This window comes from Mesocricetus auratus, unplaced genomic scaffold (assembly GCF_017639785.1).
Source record: "Mesocricetus auratus isolate SY011 unplaced genomic scaffold, BCM_Maur_2.0 Super-Scaffold_100013, whole genome shotgun sequence".
NCBI lineage: Eukaryota > Metazoa > Chordata > Mammalia > Rodentia > Cricetidae > Mesocricetus > Mesocricetus auratus.
In genome coordinates this window covers 71,567,982-71,587,565 of record NW_024429196.1, presented here as the reverse complement: position 1 = coordinate 71,587,565, position 19,584 = coordinate 71,567,982, and the positions used below count along the sequence as shown (strand labels likewise).

The following is a 19,584-nucleotide window of genomic DNA, read 5'->3' as shown; positions in this document are numbered from 1 at the left end:
TTCCAGTAGGCAAGTACTCCCTCTCAGCATGGTAAATGGGGTCTTCGTGACCCTGCCTTTAATGGCAAGCCAGGCCCTCTTCTGAAAGCAGGAGAGTAACAATTCATAGTCACTGCAGACAACAGGAGGGCCTCAGCTGTCAGTGGGAGGCCCCAGCTTCCCCTGAGGGAAAGGTGTTGCATCCATTTGTTTAAATTTAAACACAGAGAGCAAGGTCCTGAACTTGGCATTCAAGGATGATTGTGGAGCTGTTCCTGGAAGGCACTGTGGCAGCCTGTCTGTGTGGGAGTGGCAGGCGCTTTGTTTAAAGTGAGTTTTAAATTACACCAGTGAGTAGCATAGAGAAAAAAGGAAAAAAAAATCAAACCCAGCAGCCCTCCTCCTCCCCTTCCTTCTCTGCTCCAGACCACTGGGATCCCTGGGGCTTGTTTTTAAGAGCAGCAGGGTCTAGGCAAGGCTATTGCCCTCTAGTGTCTGCCTGCGAAATAACTGTGCTCTGCGTTGGGTCTGCAGGGTAGGGGCTGCGACTGTAGTGGGCATGGCTTTGCTGAGCATGCTCTGTGCTTCTATAAGCAGTGTCAGGGTCAGCCAGGGTGGAGATGTTGGAGGGCCCCGGTGAGCTCCCTCCCCCCAACACTGTCTTTTCAGCTAGTCAAGGTTGGCAGAGGAAGTTGCTGCTGGCTGCCACAGAAGACGGGAAGACAGTGTTGGGTCCCCTGGAACTGGAGTTTAGATGGCTGAGAGCTGCCATGTGGGTGCTGACAGTGCTCTTAACTGCTGAGCCATCTCTCCAGCCCTAGCTGGTGGATTTTTATAAAGCTTATATCCAAGGGCAGCCCTGGCCAGTCTGACTAACTACCTGGGGGCAGTGAGGAGTTTCCATTGTTTCAGCCACTTGGTATTTTCCTTAAAATTTGTCTTAGCGTGTGTCCTGGCTTTCCCATTCCAGGCACTGTGTTGGGGTACAAGCTGAGGCTCCTGTTCTCTGCCCCTTTTCTTGCACCTCTGTACCCCACAGTGTGTTATCACACACACGCGCGCGCACACACACACACACACACACACTCCTTTGGTGACTGAGGTTGCACACCGGGCCATGGCAGCATATTGATTACATTTCCACTACAGACCAGTCTCTTCCCTGGGACTCTAAGTGCTCCATTTTGAATGTGTCTGGTAATAATTCATTCTTTGACTGCAGGAGAATGCAGGTGCAGCAGCGTCTTAGGATCCAGCCTCCGAGACTTCCCACTTTGCAGATCATAGAATGAGATCCTTATTCTTAGGTTCATAGAATGTCTGTTAGACCTCCAGACATCAACTCTGAGTTCCAGGTAGCAACATGAAGACGAGCTTAGGATCCAAACGCTATTGTTGGCCAATCTCGTGGGATTGCTTCTAGTAATTTCCACTTACATGTCTTTGGCTAGAACCAGGGAAGCTCAGAAATGTGTTGAACTGGGTGTTCTGCCCACCTAGGAAAGCTCAGGATCCTGTCACCTAGAATGAAGCTGGAAGCCACAGAGGCAGGGAGGTGGTCAGGCTGGGAGGAAGGCCAGGGGTAGGGTGGGGGAGAAGGCTGCTGAGCTTGGGGAAGGGTAGATGGATGGGGAAGGGGGTGGTCAGGCTGGGAGGAAGTGGGGGGAAGGCTGCTGAGCTTGGGGAGGGGTAGATGGATGGGGAAGGGGGTGGTCAGGCTGGGAGGAAGTAGGGGGAAGGCTGCTGAGCTTGGGGAGGGGTAGATGGATGGGGAAGAAGGTGTCTCCAAGAGAGGCTTGCAGGTTGGGTGTCCATACTTTTCCAGTGAATGGGCTGGAGGTGGTGTGAGCGTGTTTCTAGTGGCCAGTGCCTTCCTGGGTCTCCCATCCATTGTGTCTTGCTGAGGGGAGGGGAGGGGAGGGGAGGGGAAGGTTTCATCCTGGGGATGTGTGTGTCCTGTGACACTCACAGCTCTGGGAAGGAGGAGGTTGGGGTTTTGAACCCCTGTACTGCTGCTGCTGCTGCTGAAGGTGAGCTTCAGGAAGACCCTTCATCATCCTGTCCAATGTGTACATTTATGTGTTTCCCAGCTAGATGGGTCTGTCTCTTTGCGGTGTCTGTGCACTGCCTTTTTTGTTGGGGTGGAGCGTCCTAACAAGCGGCATGTGTGTCCCTCGGCTCCCAGGTTGAGGACACTGTGTCGGGTCTGGTATGGGCCAAAGCCCTTCCGTTGGCCCCTTGTTCTGGGCTGTGCATAGGATCTGTGTGTCACAGTTCACAGGCGGGCACATTCCTTCTTTGTGTCTCGTCGTCCCTCCCCCAACCCCCGTTTCCAGGATTGTATACAAACTTAAGCAAGTACCCTGCCACTGAGCACTTAGTTAATTAATTAAATTCTGAGCTAGAGCCTCACTGTGTAACCTTGGCAGTCCTGGAACTCACTGTGTAGACAGAGACCTGGGATTAAAGTCCTGTGCCACCATATCTGGTACCCCTGTGTTTGTGTGTTTGTCTGTCTATTTGAGACAGGGTTTCCGCTTATAGCTCTGGCTGGCCTGGAACTCACTATGTAGACTAAACTGGCAGTGAACTCAGAGATCCCCCTGCCTCTGCCTATGATTCAAGGCCTGCACCTCCACCTTTTGTTTTCAGAACTGCCTTCCCCCCTTTCTTCTTTCCGTTTGTATTTTTAATTTTATTTCAGTCCTGGTTTTAATGTAGCCCAGCCTGGCTTCACACTGTGTAACTAAGGTGGTCCTGGACTTCCCTTCTGCCCCCCCCCCCCCCCCCCCCGTGCATCGCCGCGCTGGGAAGCGCTGGGGAGTGGACTCAGGGCTGTGTCGTTATGGGCAAACACTCCAACAAAGGAGATGCCCAGCCCTGAAGGAATGTCCTTGTAAACATTTTGAGGTGGACAGAGTGGCATGCATGCCCTTGACTGCTGTCAACCTCATCTGTTGTCACCATCATCTGCTTCATCAGGAGAGCTCTGAGGAGGGAAAAGCATTGTCCTGTGCCACCTGATCCTCACAGCTAGAAATGTGTGCTTACACATCAGAGGGCTTCCTGCCTGTCACAGCCCCCTTGCTCTGGCCATCTCCAGTTTCTGCAAAGCACAGGGCCTTGTGGGCTTAGACCTCAGGCATCTGCCGAAGCTCTGTGCCCAGAGGCTGCACGAGGTCAGGGTGGCGTTGCTGTCCTGGCTTTCAGCCCTTTTATCAGCAATGTGGACACTCAGCATTGCAGGGAATTTGACCCTGGCTTTAGGATTCCCATAGTTTGGACCCCAGCAACCCACATCTCCATTCCACACTGTGGCAGGGGAATGGGCTCTTGCCAGGCGGGATGGCCTGTCGACTTGCCGAGCAGAACCCAGAGTTTGTAATTGTCTGGGTCACCACTGTCCGTTTCCCATCCACGGCCTCCGTTCTTCCCTTCCTTCCATTGGATGAGGGTAGGAGTCGCTCCTTGGTGCTGGGCGGCTGTGAATCTGTAAGGTAGGGCTGGGGCCGGTCCTGTGACGCCACTCCCTGTCGGGAGTCACCCTTTACGGGTCACCCGCAACTGCTTTTGAGCTAGCAACAGTCACTTTAGGAAAAGATCAGCTGCACTGGCCTAGAATATTCCACCCCTTGCAGGAAGGAGGGGTTCAGGCTATCCTGGCTTTAGGAAGCTTCTAAACGTATTGGGACAGAGGCCGGCCAGCCTGTCAGGCTGCACTTGAGGACAGGACATACTGGAGAGAGATGCAGGAGAGGCTGACCCCACCCTCCGTGGGAGGCAGGGAGGCCTGGCAGGGGGCAGATGCTGTGCCAGCACTGAGTCCACATCTGGGGACTGTTGTGCTCGTTCATCTCCTGTTGGTCACTCTCAAAAGTGAGGCCTTCCTGTGCAGCAGGGCAGCTGGTGCGTCAGAGCGCTGGGCTCTGGGGGTCAGGGTCAGCAGGCTCAGAGACGGGGGTCCTGGTGTGTGCTGGGCCTCAGGCCTAGCTGAGGCAAGTGAGAACCGTGTCAGGCTCGAGAGCCCCATGGCCACAATTCCACCAAACAGCAAAGCCGGGCTTTGTGTTTCTTGTTGGGACAAATCAGAGTTAATTGCTACTCTCCAGAGAGGCAGGAAGAGCTCAGATGGCCTCCTAGGCTGGCTGTGTGTCCTCTGTGGAGGCCAGCTACTCCTGCAAAATGAGGCCCTGAGGGCGCATTTCCGTGGGTCTAAAGGTTAGCGTGTGTGCTTACCTGTTACCCTACTGCATGTATGTGGCCACGTGTTTGCGTACACTTATGGCCTTGTGCACTTTTCTGGGTCATCCCACACATGTGCAACTCTTGGATGTATTCTGCGGCATGAACCTTGTCGCCACAGCCTTCTGATGCCTGGTAATTTTCAGGGTTAGCATGTCAGAAATTGGGAAGTAAGCCCTCCCCGGAACTGAAACCTGGCTTGTTCCTTTCACTTGTGGCTTATCACTGTCCCTCTAGCCGGTTATCTCATAATCCACCTTGGTAGGTCCTTCTTGGTGTACGTAGCCTTGTTGTGTCTCTCTGCAGGATCTGCCTGTCTGGCGGCACCACAAATCCTGGATGCCCTCCACGTCCCTCAGCAGGAAGATTCAGATAGGATAGGCACCTGGAAGAGATGGAGGGACCAAGAACCATCTGGAGCTGTTGTGACCTGTAGCCTTCCTTTCCTTCTTTTGCAGGTTGGGAGGGAGCACCGGCAGCCTTTGGCATGAGGTGGTGAAGGAGGCCACCGCTAATCTGACATGTGGGGACTCGGGGACCCCGCCACTCATGGACTCCGGTCTGTGCTGCTGGCCCCAGCCCTGGGCCTCTGAGAAGTCCCTGCTGCCACAGCACAGCAGCCCCCCGCCATCTATGTGTGCTCACTGCTGAAGGACTCGGTGGCCCTCCCCATGAGGATGTGTGCCCCCATCAGGGGGCTCTTCTTGGCCCTGATGGTCGTGTTGGGGACAGTGGTGGCGTATGCACCTGTGCCTCGGATCACCTGGGAGCATGGAGGTGCGTTTTAAAGCTGGGAGTGTCAGTGGTTCTGGAGAGCGTGGAGGCGCATGCTCTGTGGGGTCAGTCAGGGCAGGCGTAAGTTGCCACGATGGCCGGAGGATGTTGTGCGAGCCTGGTGGCTGCTTCAGGCCCCGCAGCAGGTACCAAGCTTTGGTCAGGGTGCTGATGTGGCCTCAGCAGCTCACAATTGAAGGGCTGCTTACTAGAAGCCAGGCACTTACTTGGGCTGCACTGCTGAGCTTATACCTCAGCCTCAGAGGTCTCCAGGTCAGACTTCCAGGATGGGGCGCACAGGTTCACAGCAACCCAGGGTGTCGACAGTGTGAAGACATAGGGTCAGAAAGCAAAGTGTAAGGAAGCCCAGCTCCGAAGCTACCTGGGCACGAGGGAAGACTTGCTTCTAGGCAAGTCTAGAACACTTACCGATGCCAGCTCATGATGCCAAGCTAGGCGCCCAGTACTTACTTGGAACCCCACACTCAGGAGGCGGAGGCAGGAGGGTGTGAGTTCAAGGCCAGCCTGGGCCACATAGTGAGACACGAAGAAACAGTACTGCTCATGTCCCTCCTGTGTTGCTATGTCCCTAAAGTTTCTGCAGGTACAAAAAGAGTGTCACTTCTCCCTGGAAGTTAGTGGTAATGACTGGATATTGTTTAAGTGAGAGACGTGTGCACCCCTTTTGACTTTTTAAAGGGGCTGATGGGGAAAGAACATGGGTCCTGCACATACTGGGCAAATGCTATATGGCTGAGCTACATCCTCAGCCCTAGTACTGGATTTTTGTTGTTGAGGGCTTGAAGTAGGGCATTTATTTCCTGAGTGGGAAGGTCCTGAACTGTTATATTCTTTCTGAATCCAAAGTGGATGGTTGAAGACATATTAAAGGGGTGGAGGGTAGACCAGGTATCTGGTCTGTAATGTGCTGGAAGCCCCCAGTATGAGGGGGTTGGAACTCAACGGTACTAGGGGGCAGAGGGGGGGATGCCAGGGTTATAGCGTAGGGATGCGTGCCAGCCTCCAGGCTCCAGCCGTGGGCCAGCTCCTCTCATGTTTGGTGGATGCACTGAGGTCATCTGGGGTCCCGTACTCCATGCTGGCTGGAGCAGTTAACGCAGTGGGCCTTGTGTCAAGTCCGCTGCTGACACCGAGGTGAGACAGGGCGCGTGCAGGCTAAGCACTGATTCCTTGGCCTTTGTTTTCCTTCCCTCCTCTGCGCCCTCAGGCGTAGGTCTGGTGCAGTTCCGAGAGCCGGGCATCTTTAACTATTCTGCCTTGCTGATGAGCGAGGACCAAGACACTCTGTATGTGGGGGCCCGGGAAGCTGTCTTCGCATTGAATGCACTGAACATCTCTGAGAAGCAACATGAGGTAGGTACTGCCCCCCAAGCCCAAATGGGGTCCCCACTTCTATACAGATCTGCTTAGGACTCCACCAGCAAGCTCACCCATCCTAGAAAAGTCTAGGCCGTTTCTGTGTCAATCATTTCTGTGCTTCAAATCGTTTGTGTTGAATAGTACCCTACACAGTGGCCTTTAAAAGGGCGAGAGTCACAGGGTCTGAAAATGACTAAAATTCATTATATACATGTATTGAGAAAGGGCAGAAGATATGACTCAGCAGGTAAGACACATGCTGTCAAGCCTGATGACCTGAGTTAACCCCCTGGACACGAGTGGTAGAAAGAACCAACTACCACATGGTCCTCCAGAGGGCCCAAGTTCAATTTCCAGTTCCCAAATGACAGCTAACAACTGTCTGTGGCTGCAAGATCCGACACCCTCACATAGACATACATGAAAAACACCAATGCAAAAACAAAAACAAACAAAAAAAGAATCGGGCGGTGGTGGCGCACACCTTTAATCCTGGCACTTGGGAGGCAGAGGCAGGTGTATCTCTGTGAGTTTGAGGCCAGCCTGATCTACAAAGGGAGTTCCAGGACAGTCAGAGCTGTTACACAGAGAAACCCTGTCTCCAGAATACAAAAGAACAGATGAAAGTCCCCACTTTTGGGTATAATTAAGTTGGTTACAGTACACAACCTTGAGTATCTTTCCTCGGGTGCCCGTCCACTTTTAAAGTTGTATTGTGTTGAGACGTGGTCCCTCGACTGGTCTGAAGCTTGTCCAGTAGGCTGGCAGTCAGCAAGCCACAGGGACACTCATGTCTCTGCCTCCCCGGTGTTGGAATTCCAGTGTATGGTGCCACACCTGGCCTTTTCACAGGGATGCTAGGCATCAAATTCAGGTCCTTGTATTTAGCTACAGGCACCTCCCCCTGAGCCATCTCTGCACCCTCTGCTGCTCTTTTGTAGCAAGTCTGTCTGAAGGCCGTTATCCTGCTAGTTTGGGGAGCGTGGTCACAGAATATGAGGAAGCCCTGGGGGTGACTCTGGTCTCAGCATCTGCCTGCTCCGGGACCTCTTCCTACTCAGGCATTATACTGGCTGCGAACCTGCTGAGTTGTGTAGTGTGCCTCCTGTTGGTCTGTTTTACCCCAGTCTTCCTTTGCAGAGGAGGCTGCTGTGAACTGGGCTCTCATGCGTTCCTCCCTCACAGGTGTATTGGAAGGTCTCTGAAGACAAAAAGGCCAAGTGTGCAGAGAAGGGGAAATCAAAGCAGGTAAGTGTGGGTTACAAAGAACCCGCACGCACATTTCTTAGCTATCTGGACTTGGGTTCTCTCAAGGACCAGGGCTTTTCTCTGCATGCCCACTGGGCATCATGTGATTCTGCTGGGCTCAGTCCTGCGGTCTCAACATATCTGAACTGGTGCTCTCAGAGCAAGTCATCAGCATTGGAGAAGCTTTTTCCAATGGCCTGGCATTGTGACTACAGAAGCTAATTTCTGCTGCCCACTTGTACCTGATGTGAAATTGGCCACACACACACACACACACACACACACACACACACACGCACGCACGCACGCACGCACGCACGCACGCACGCACGCGCACACACACACACTTCTAGGCTCCCCTGCAGTCACTGAGGCCCAAGAAGTTACAGGGTTTGGTTGGCTGTTTTGTTTGGTTTAGGGGATTGGAGTTTTCTGTTTTCATACATCAGTGTGGTGCCAAGTCAGGGAGACTAGACTTGTATCCCCTTTCTCAGGAGCTCTGTGTACCCTCCTGTGCCCAACCTAGTGCCCTTCAGACGTCTCAGATGTTCTTAGACCACAAGGGTCAGGTTGTCTCTGGTGGTCATGATGGCTGAGTGACGGCAGACAGTTGTTGACTGACTTCAAAACAAAGGTTAAAAAAACAATAACCCACTAATTTTTTTTAACTTCTTTGGTTTAATGCTGACTGAGCACTGTCACTGCCATACTGTCGCTAACTGGTGGACAGGCATTATGATCCTGCAGGCAATCTGTGTAGCTGAGGGAGCTGACGTCATGGGGACCCACAGTGAACTTGGTAGTGAGTCCTTCTCTGAATGACTCCCCATCCATCTGAAAACAGTTGTTGCAAAAAAGAAAAAGAAACAACTTTACCGATTTGAGATAATTTCAGGCTACAGTTCATATAATCTGAGCACTGCTCTCCTAAAATAGCACGTGGGTTCCATGTCATCTTTGCTTTCCTACTTGGCCCTCCTCAGGGATGCACAGCTGACTGTACTCTCGAGTCTAGCCTTTCTCTCAGACTCTACTAGTCGCTATTTCTAGTTCCATGCTGGCGGGAGTGTAGGGTGGGTCCCCAGGAGAACAGAAAGAGTCTGTATATTGTCTGCTTTGGTGATATGGGCACCACAATGAATGGTGTGTTTAGCAAGGGTAAATACATTGCCATCTGTTGTGGGTACCCCAGTATAATTTGAGGCCGGCTCTTGTTTGGTCTTGGCTTTGTTTGGTCACTAGATACTGGCTGAGCATCTATTAGAGACAGAGCTAAAGTTTTGCCTGGCACCTGAACTGCCCGTGGACCACAGAGCCTGGCTCTCTGGGCATAGCCAGACCAGCCCAAGGAGAGAAGGGGACAGGGCAGTGGGTGACTGGCCTTCACCATGGACATGAGGGTTCTCTGGTGGCTGCCTGCTGACTGTGTGTGTGTTTCCCTTGCAGACAGAGTGCCTCAACTACATCCGAGTGCTACAGCCACTCAGCACCACCTCCCTCTACGTGTGCGGGACCAATGCATTCCAGCCCACCTGTGACCACCTGGTAAGGCCACGTGTGACCACCTGGTAAGGCCACCTGTGACCACCTGGTAAGGCCACAGCACATCCCTTTATCAGTGCTCACACGCCAGCCTGGCCAGTGATTAAAGCAGAGCCAGGCTCCCCATCCTTTCTGCAAGCCCTGCGGACCGAGAACTACACAGGCAGACTTCCTACAGCAAGCAGCCCTCAGCCCTGGTCCTCTTGCCTGTGTGTTCCAGAGGATAATCTACAGTAGCCATACTTTCAGTTTGGGATGAGGGAATGGTTTAAGTACATGGCAAGACATTGAAAAAGAATAATTACCAAGAGGTAGGTAGATAATCAAAATATCACACTGGGTGCTCAAAAAGCCCAGCAGACATCAAGGAAGTCTCATTAAGGCAGTCTGTTGGAGTTCCCAGTAGACAGCAGTGTCCACTTGGACGAGGCTTCTGAATAAAGGAACAAATGACAGCAGAGATGACATCATCAGGCCAGGAGCTAACACACTGAGGAAGTCGAGGCAGTCAGCTGGAGCCGTCTCCATGGCCGAGCTTGTGGCTCCCCCGCTACTTTTATGGCATGAGATAAAAAAATACTAACCTCTGTGGCAAATGGTTCACCTTCCAGCTGTTCTCAAGGGCACAGTGTTCTTACTCTCAGGCTCTTTGCTGTTTTCTCCTCCCTGTCGCAGAGTTAGAGGGCAGCCATCCCCAGACATGAGGCCTTGGAGGACACTTGGTGAAAAACGTGCTTGGGTCTGAAATGCGGGAGGTGTGGCCTTGCTTCCAGGGCCAGCTTCTCTGTGCACTCGAACGACATGTGAGACAGTTCATAAACATAATGTATGTTACAAATCACTCACTTTTGCCCTTGAGGCGACTAAATACTTAAGGTAGGAAGGGCTTACCTTGGTTCTCTCTTTAAGAGTGTAGAAGGCACCTCAGACAAGAAGTAGGGATGCCCCCCCAGAAACCCACTTCCTCTGGTAGGTCTCACTTCTTCAACCTCCCCCAGATACCGCCACCTGGAAACAAACCCATGAGCCCATGGGAGACATTTCACAAATAAACCATAGCAAATAAGAAACGTACGCTATGGTTTTCCTCTCTTGACTGGGCATAGGTCCAAAATCTACACTGGATGCCCAAACCTTGGCTCTTACCAAACCTTATATTGTGTATCTGATGACCATACGGCTCAGCGTTCAAGGAAGGGTAGCATGTGCCGTGTGGGTCTGCTGAATATGGGTGAGTGACTCCCTGGCAGGGCGGGGCGGGGCGGGGCGGGGAGGCAGGAGACTTAGTTCATCGCTCTGCTGCAGTTGGCTGCAGACGACTGGAACCACGGATGGGGGAGACTCCAGAAATGAAAAGCTCTATTCACCTAAACCCTCAATTAGCTGAAATTTAAAACCTTCCCAGTTATAGTTCAGTTAGAGGCTAGGCATGTAGCTAGCTGGCTTTCAAGAGATGCTGGGTTTTGATCTCCAGCACCATACATATACTTATGTAAACACCCACCACATGCATATCCACCATATATACCTCCCTCCCTCCCTCTCCCTCCCTCTCTCTCTCTCTCTCTCTCTCTCTCTCTCTCTCTCTCTCTCTCTCTCTCTCTCTCTCTCTGTGTGTGTGTGTGTCTCTGTCTCTCTCGCTCTCTCACACTCTCATACACACACACACAGTTGGAGATCTAACCAGTCAAAACACAGACTCACTGGAAATTCACTTAGGCAGCTAGGTGTAGAGAGTCAAACCAGAAATCCCCAGCACTTTGCGGAGGCTCCTGAATATGAGGTCAGCCTAGATTACAAGATAAAGCTCAAAAGACTCTCTCAAAAGAAAAAAATCAAGAGAGAAATAAGAAACCGAATACTTGTATAGCTGTTTTGGGTGAGAGCCACTGCACAGGTTTACCCAGCCAACTATGTTCTCTGATGCAAACAAAATTGGAGCTCTCTTTCTCTCTCTCTCTCTCTCTCTCTCTCTCTCTCTCTCTCTCTCTCTCTCTCTCTCTCTCTCTCTCTCTGTGTGTGTGTGTGTGTGTGTGTTCGTTCTCTATGTATGGTGTATATGCATGAGGTGGGTGTTCTGGGATGTAAAGGCTCTTGGTCCTCAGGATAGACATCTTAAGTAGAAAACCAGGAAAGCAATCCAACGGGAGGAGGAAAAGAAGAGAGTGGTGTCGTAGAGGCGTTTTTACCTTGGCACCTCCTCACTAAACCCTGATTGGTGTAGTTGGAAGCCTAAGGACGGTTGCTTACACTCCAGAGCAGTACCTGGGCATGAAGTATGGGGATAGAGTGCTTGGTTTAAAACTAGACTAGGAAACTTGTGAAACTTTTAATTAAAAAGGTAAACAACTCAGACCTGCAGCAGAGTCCATCCCTGTGCTCCATTTGTACATCTGGGCCACACTGTGTGTTACGTGTCATTTTGTGCGTGTGATTGGTCGTGCACATTTGTAATTGTGCGAGCGCGTGTGCACTTGATGAAGTATAGGCCTTTTTGCAAGCCTCTTTTAAGAATGGGGACATCTGGCTGGGCAGTGGTTGTTACAATACAGCACGAGGGACAAACTCAACATGTAGACAGAGCTCAGTCAGAGCTTGCTGGGAAGTTTTATTGGGGGAGGGAAGGGAGTGGGGAGAGAGACCTGCCTTTCTCCTCCTGAGGAGTGGCAGAAAAGAGCAGGAATGGGCGGCGCTTGTCTCTTAAAGGGGCCTTTTGTGCCTGCCTGCGTACAGACTGTAGTGACACAGCAGTCACAGGACCCTCAGCTGGCCCGGGTACTGCCTGAGTGCCTCCTGCCAGGTGACAGAGGGCAGGACAGCATAATGCTTGAGTCCTAACAAAGTGACACATGCCTTTAATTCCAGCACTGGGGAGGCAGAGGCAGGTGGATGTGTGAGTTTGAAGCCAGCCTGGACTAGACAGAGTTCCAAGACAGCTAGGGCTACAGCTAGAGAAACTCTGTCTCGGAAAAAAAAATAGGGACATTTTCCTGCACAACTGATGTCATCTTTTTAGCTAAGAAAGCACAGCGATTGCCAGTGCCCTCCATTTTCCTTCCCTGTGCAGTAGCTGAAAGCAGGCATAGCCCCAGGGGCCGCCAGGCATCCCTGTGAGGCGTGATGACAAATGTGTCTTATCAGCCGGGCCACACTGTCACCCTAGCTCACGCTTCCCAGCCTGACCAGTGACCTTCATTGTTTTCACTGGCCTGTTGGTCACCGCAGCCATTCTTACACTGTGAGGCCCTGTGTGCTTGCTGGCCTGTGGCTTCCAGCCAGCTGTTTCTGGCAGGGCCGGTAGCTCCTGACTGGGGACAGCTCTGCTCCTCAGCCTCTCCAGTTAAGTGTACAAGTGCCGGCCCACTTTGAGTATCCCAACACTCCTGGAGGCTGGCAGGTGGCCCCGTGAGGAGGCTCGTGTCTCTCAACTCTTTGGCCGGTATTTTCCATCTGCCATACTCTTATGTGTCTGTAAGCCTGTTGTATGTTCAGAAGTGGAAATACCTCATCATCATTTTGTGCCCCCCCCCAGTTTGTCATTGTCATTCAACTGTGTCTCATTTTTCCCTATATGAGAACGTTCTGATTCATTTTGCATTAATGTCTGGATGTATCTGTTTTTCCCTTACATGGTGTCCTGCTTCTTGCTTGTTTTATACGTTGACAGAAGCCAGAGTTACCTGAGAAGAGGGAACTATGGTAGGGAAGATGCCTCCCCAAGACTGGCCTGTAGGCAATCTTCGGGGTGTCTTCTTGTTAGTGACCCATGCGGGAGGGCCCAGACCACTTTGGGGGTAAGAGAAAGCAGGCCCAGCAAGCCATGAGCAGCAAGCCAGGAAGCAGCCTTCCTCCACAGCCTCTGCTTCTTGAGTTCCTGCCTTGACTTCCCTGACCGGTGGGCTGTAAACTGTGGGCTGAAATAAACCAGGCCCTCCCCAAGGCGCTTTGGCCAAGGTGTTTGTCACAGCAGTGGAAAGCCAAGACACAGGAAAGAGGTTTCCTTGTCAGGTGGGGAGAGATGGCCTCAAGGTTTTGTGACTGACTGACTGCCATGAGCACACTGCCAGAAACAAGGACAAACGTCAAACACTCTGTCTTTCCAAAGTGTCAGACTTTATTCAGTAACAATAAATTCTCAAGGGTTAGTGGCCCTAGTAACATCAGTTTGCCGTATAATCTCACTCATCTTGGTGATCTGGCCGAGGCAAATGCAGCCTGTTTTATTCCAATCTTTTGTTTGTTTGAGACAGGGTTTCTCTGTGTAGCCCTACCCTGGAACTTTCTTTGTAGACCAGGCTGACCTCTAACTTAAAGAGATCCACTTGCCTCTGCCTCTTGAGTGCTGGGATTAAACTCATGCACCACCACTACCTGCTTTTATTTGAATCCTAATTAGTAATGTTAGCTGTCATATTCCACAGCACATATATAAATATGGCATATACATGGCTATAGAGTGAATACAGGTTGAAGAGGCTGAGGTGTCAGAATGGGCTCAGGGTCTGTGCTGATTTCGTATGAGACCAGTGCTGGGCAAGAGCTGCTGCAGCCAAGTGTTTGAGAGCGCGGCTGTGGAGACCAGCTCCGAGGTGCACACCAGGTATCAGTCGATACTGTGGTGTGGGGCCATCCACCCCAGTGTTAGATGTCCATTGCTTTCTGGGCCCAGATGAGGAAGTTACACCTTCTCCTTGGTCTGTTAATTCCCAGGCCTGCTTTCCCAGGCATCCTTAACGTAGCCATGTGTCCAGACACTCTCCACTTCCTCTTTGGTTATCAGTTGTTTGGGGTGGATGGAGTGGTTTATAGGTCCACCCAGGGTCCTACTCATCCCTTTTCCTAAAGTGGGATGAAAATTGCAAAATGGAGTCTCCCAGGGCAAGGCACAGACAGCCTGGAAAGCACTGTTTTATATGATGTGGGGCAGCTCAGAGCACAGCTAACCTGACCCCGGTATGGCCCATGTTGTGTAGTGAGCTTGGTTTCGCCTTTAGTGATCAGAGTGGGTCTTCCTGGGGCTGCTGGTACTGCATGAACAGAGGAGTCTGTGGTTTTGGTTTGGTTTGCGTTGCCCATTTCTTGGGTAGTGTGGTTGAGGCAAGCTGAGACCGTGATCCTGCATGTCCCCGGCTCTGTCATACACTTGAGGTGTACGTCAGGTGTCACTGCTCCCAGGGCAGGGCCCACTTGCTCCACACTTTTTTTGGTCTTACCAAACTAAGAGATCCGTAGCATTAAATGATGCAAGAACATGTCCTTAGCACCCAAAGGTCAGGTGTTTTCTTTTTCTTCCGTTGTAGAACTTGACATCCTTCAAGTTTCTGGGAAAAAATGAAGATGGCAAAGGAAGGTGCCCTTTCGACCCTGCCCATAGCTACACGTCCATCATGGTTGGTGAGTCCTGCCTCTGGGGCTCCTTCACTCTGTGTTTATGGTGGCGTATGATGTTCCCATCTGGGACACTTGGCTCTTCCCTCAGGCCTGTCTTCCTTGGCTTCATTTTGACACTAGCTCCTTTCACAGAAGGTGAGAATCCCACTGCACAGACCCCTCAGTAAGAGCTTTTGAGTTCATCATTCAGAGGGAAACTCGGGCCCCACTGCAGCAAAACATGGCTCTGTCAGTGATTGCACACACCCCGGGGTGCTCCTGGGGCTGCGTGCCTCCTGCACCCCGGCGTGCTCCTGGGGCTGTGTTCCTCGTGCTGTAGTCTTGCACATCTGACATAAGTGGGCACATGCTGTGGTGCAGACAGTCCATCCTGGGATCTCTCAGCCAGCGAGAAGGTTCCGTCTTCACCATCAGTGTACAGTATCCAGTGAACTTTGAGATACTCAGTGCTGTATTACAAAACAGGCATCGTGTGAGATGACGCTTCTGTGCAGTTGTAGGCCAAGGTACATGTCCACAGTGAGTTTAAAGTAGGGGAGGCTGAGCCATGCTGCCTGGCACTGTAGGTACCTAAGCATCTCTTATGACTTAAAGTGCTGTCTACTTAGGATGGCTTTCCAGAGTGTCAAACACTAAGGAGTGTCTGTTTTAGCTGTGGGAATTCTCGTTTGTGATTAGCTATTACCCTGTAATATAGAAAAACACAATTAAAGCTGATGACTGTGATTGCTCTGGTAAAAGAAAAGATGTTGATGTAGAAAGCAGGAATGCATATTACAAAAGTCACGGAGGCCCCCCTTTCTCCAAGGAATTAGTGAGGGTGTAAATAGTAAATAGATTGCGGTGGTGTGGTATGGTAAGATACCCTGCTGGAGGTGGAAGCGTGAGGCTTGCTTTTAGGTCAGCCTGGGATGATGTCAAGATCTTTTTTTTTTTTTTTTTTTTTTTTGGTTTTTCGAGACAGGTTTTCTCTGTATTGTTTTGGAGGCTGTCCTGGAGCTCGCTCTGTAAACCAGGCTGGCCTGGAACTCACAGAGATCCGCCTGCCTCTGCCTCCCGAGTGCTGGGATTAAAGGCGTGCGCCACCAACGCCCGGCATGATATTGAGATCTTGTGTTACACAGTTGTCCCCAGCCTCCATCACAGGCAGAAGGGCTGACTGGATTCCCCCTCTCTACTCCGTTTCCACCACTGCAGGGGGAGAGCTCTACTCCGGGACATCGTATAATTTCTTGGGCAGCGAACCCATCATCTCTCGGAACTCTTCCCACAGTCCCCTGAGGACAGAGTATGCCATCCCGTGGCTGAATGGTGAGAAGTGTGTGCTGCTAGCCTCGTGGATGTTCCGTTTCAACTTTCCTTTGGCTGTCCACAAACCATGGGGACGGGGCGGGGCTGTGGCTCATGTCAGATACTAGGTAGACATGGGGTTTGGGGTGTGGTGCGGTTTCTGGTGTTATCTGAAGGATGGAGTCTCTGGGGTCTTGTTTAAGTTTACCCTCTGGCTCTGCAGAGCAGCTGCCAGTGAGGACGCCCCACCTGGCCTCACCCCTGTGGCACCATCGGTGACCTCCTCAGAGGGAGGCAGGCATCATCTAGGCCTGGAGTGTACCGGTGTGACGTGTGCACACTGTAGATGCCCTCAAAGGGAAGCCTCCAGTCCCCAAGGCTGCACTGGCCAGCCTGGGACACCATGGAGAGCAGGTAGAGAGGTGCCAAGGTGGCTCTGTATACAGGGACGGTCCTGTGATGTCACTCTGCAGAGCCTAGCTTCGTCTTTGCGGATGTGATCCAGAAAAACCCAGATGGCACAGAGGGTGGTGACGATGAGGTCTACTTCTTCTTCACGGAGGTGTCTGTGGAGTACGAGTTTGTTTTCAAGTTGATGATCCCACGAGTCTCCAGGGTGTGCAAGGTGAGTGCTTCCTCCCCGTCCCCACCCCCTGGGCAGACGCTGCCATTCCAGGATTCCTGTCTCTGGAACTGCAGGAGTAGCCTTCGGATGGAAATCCTTGTAATAAGGCTTAATGTACAGTTGAGGCACAGTAAGAGACTAAGCAATGACTAGTGATTGAAGCGATAGAGCTGTGTGGGTGGCTTCTCTCTTAAGACTTAAGATTAGAAAATGGTGCCGTGGTTAAAATGCTTGCCACAAAAGCAGAAGGGTTCTGATCTCCAGAACCCATGTAAATGCTGGGTGGACCCCCTGGAATTCCAGCCTGGAGCAAGCCTGCTGGAGGGGTTACCCTCGTCCTCAAGCTCCGAGTTTGATTTAGAGACCTCGTCTCAAAGAATAAGGTGGAGGATTTCTAATGTCACCCTCAGGCCTCCAAATGCACCCACACATGAGCACCCGTACAGAGGCGCCCCACACACATACGCATGAAGGAAAAAAGCTGACGGGGGAAGAGTCAAATCGAGCATTAACACTTTCGGTGCCTGATTAATGAGGGGTAACTGAAATAGCAGGAAGCATGACCAGCCCTGGGTCATGTGCAGCTCATAACTGTCTCTCAGTCGTTGGCTCACTGAAGAGGGTTAAAGTGCCCTAGAACTTTATCTAGAATAGGCCAGGCAGAGGGGAAGTGAGAGGGTCTCTCAGATGTACAACCCCATGTTCCCCCGATATGACCTACAGGGTCCAGGTCTGTGATTAGGAAGGAGGCCACCCATCACTAGTGTAACTCTTATGTGCTCCTTCATGGGTCACAGCTCGGAAAGCCACAGGAACCGAGGCCAGTGGCACTGGTGTGACACTCAGGGTGACGATGCGGTTGTTTTGGTTGTCATTGCATGTGGCTGCCTCTTTTTGTATTCTGTGATGAAATTGTCTACAGCAGAGGGCTGGCCTGGTGGGTGGGGCGTATGGACTGACTGACTGCTCGTGTGGCTGGCCGTCTGTGCTGCCCCTGCCACACATTGTCTCTGGCATTCCAGGGGGACCAGGGCGGCCTTCGGACTTTGCAAAAGAAGTGGACCTCCTTCCTAAAAGCCAGGCTGATCTGTTCCAGGCCAGACAGTGGCCTGGTCTTCAACATACTGCAGGATGTCTTCGTGCTGAGGTCCCCAGGCCTCAGGGAGCCTGTGTTCTATGCAGTCTTCACCCCACAGCTGTGAGTTCGTCCCCTTGACAGTTGCGGCCTGCCCACCCCGATGACCTGCCGCCCTCCTGACACTCCCGGCTTCCTCTCCACAGGAACAACGTGGGTCTGTCAGCGGTTTGCGCCTACACACTGGCCACGGTGGAGGCGGTCTTCTCCCGCGGAAAATACATGCAGAGTGCTACGGTGGAGCAGTCTCACACCAAGTGGGTGCGCTACAATGGCCCGGTGCCCACTCCCCGGCCTGGAGCCGTAAGTAGGGTCCCGGGCTCGGGGCTTGTCTTCCCCTTGGGCCCCAAGCATGAGACCACAGGTCCCAGGGCCTCCTTGCAGCAGGTTGCATGGCAACAGTAGTCTCCACACTGGGCTGAGCGCTGCAGGACCTGGGGGTGACGAGGGAAGCTTCCTGTTCCTTTTCTGGTTTCAGCACATGCTGCCCAAATGAGCGTTTGCCGCCGGCCTGGGCTCTTTTTTTTGAGAAACTGACATTGCACAATGAGAGGCTCGCTCCATTTTCCATTTCCTACAAAGAAACCTCGTTTGTCAGCAAGGCCAAAGCTGTTTCCTGAGGCAGCCTGTCCATTAGGCAAGGGTCGTCTCAGTCTGTCCTCTGGAATATAGTAAATTTAAAGTAAAGGGAAGCCGGGCAGTGGTGGCACACGCCTTTAATTCCAGCGCTTGGGAGGCAGAGGCAGGCGGATCTCTGAGTTCAAGATCAGCCTTGTCTTTAAGAGCTAGTTCCAGGACAGCCTCCAAAACTACAGAGAACCCTGCCTTGAAACCTCACTCCCCCCCCAAAAAAAATTATAAAGTAAAAGAAATTCTAGGCTTGCCTACACATTGCCGCCATGTGGTGACAGGGTGTGTGGGTGACTTTTGGATAGTGCCCTGTCTGGCTCCTGACACTCTCCCCAAAAACAGCTTCTCTGTGGGTGTCTAGCCTGTACCCACTAGTTATTCTGTGTTCAGTGAAATATGGCTAGGGAGCTGGGACCAAAAAAACAAAATCTTTCCATTCTGTGTGTGTGTGTGTGTGTGTGTGTGTGTGTGTGCGCGTGTGCATGTGCTCACATGTGCCTGTTAAACAGTATTTATGCTTTCTTCTCATAGGAAAGCTGTGAAGAGTCTTTTTTTTTTTTTTTTTTTTTTTTTTTTTTTTGGTTTTTTCGAGACAGGGTTTCTCTGTGGCTTTGGAGGCTGTCCTGGAACTCACTCTTGTAGACCAGGCTGGCCTCGAACTCACAGAGATCCGCCTGCCTCTATCTCCCAAGTGCTGGGATTAAAGGCGTGCGCCACCAACGCCCGGCGTGAAGAGTCTTTTTTAATTTTATATTTTCGGTTGTGAGCCTAGCCTTTAACGGCTGAGCCATCTCTCCAGCCCTTTTTTAATTTTAGAAGTTTGCTTTTGTCATTGCGACTGATCCTAAGACAATTATGCCATGTGGCTGTGCTTTAAAGCCACGGCTTCTGTCTCATGGGAGGTCACCTCAGCCCCTGTTCCTCTTTGGAGAAGTGTGATGGTGCCCCTCCAGGGCTGCTGACGTGGCCTCTCTTCTGTGCTCCGTTGAAGCTGAGTGGGTATCTTACCACGGTGTTTTCACCCCGCAGTGTATCGACAGCGAGGCTCGGGCAGCCAACTACACCAGCTCTTTGAATCTCCCGGACAAAACACTGCAGTTTGTGAAAGACCACCCTTTGATGGACGACTCTGTGACCCCGATAGACAACAGACCCAAGCTAATCAAAAAAGACGTGAACTACACCCAGATAGCGGTAGATAGGACCCAGGCCCTGGATGGGACCTTCTACGATGTCATGTTTCTCAGCACAGGTGGGTTCCTTGGTAAGACTGGGAAAGTCACTTGGTCATTTATGTGCAGATCTGGTATCTTCAGGTGCCCGAGAGGTTTGTGACAGCATGAAGGGA

The 19,584-nt window shown here is 51.8% G+C and overlaps 1 protein-coding gene across 12 annotated transcripts in view; it reads left to right on the top strand.

Annotated features, from left to right (window-relative positions):
• Positions 1-19,584, top strand: part of Sema4d (semaphorin 4D) — a 107,369-nt gene that overhangs the window by 64,285 nt on the left and 23,500 nt on the right. For all 12 annotated transcript variants that reach the window (XM_040755968.1, XM_040755969.1, XM_040755964.1 and 9 more), the window contains 10 exons: positions 4,680-4,998; positions 6,224-6,369; positions 7,561-7,623; positions 9,070-9,168; positions 14,466-14,559; positions 15,754-15,867; positions 16,320-16,471; positions 17,494-17,669; positions 17,753-17,909; positions 19,266-19,488. In XM_040755968.1, coding sequence (XP_040611902.1) covers positions 4,893-4,998; positions 6,224-6,369; positions 7,561-7,623; positions 9,070-9,168; positions 14,466-14,559; positions 15,754-15,867; positions 16,320-16,471; positions 17,494-17,669; positions 17,753-17,909; positions 19,266-19,488 — 1,330 coding nt within the window. In that variant the 5' untranslated portion in view covers positions 4,680-4,892. The remainder of the gene's footprint in view (positions 1-4,679; positions 4,999-6,223; positions 6,370-7,560; positions 7,624-9,069; positions 9,169-14,465; positions 14,560-15,753; positions 15,868-16,319; positions 16,472-17,493; positions 17,670-17,752; positions 17,910-19,265; positions 19,489-19,584) is intronic.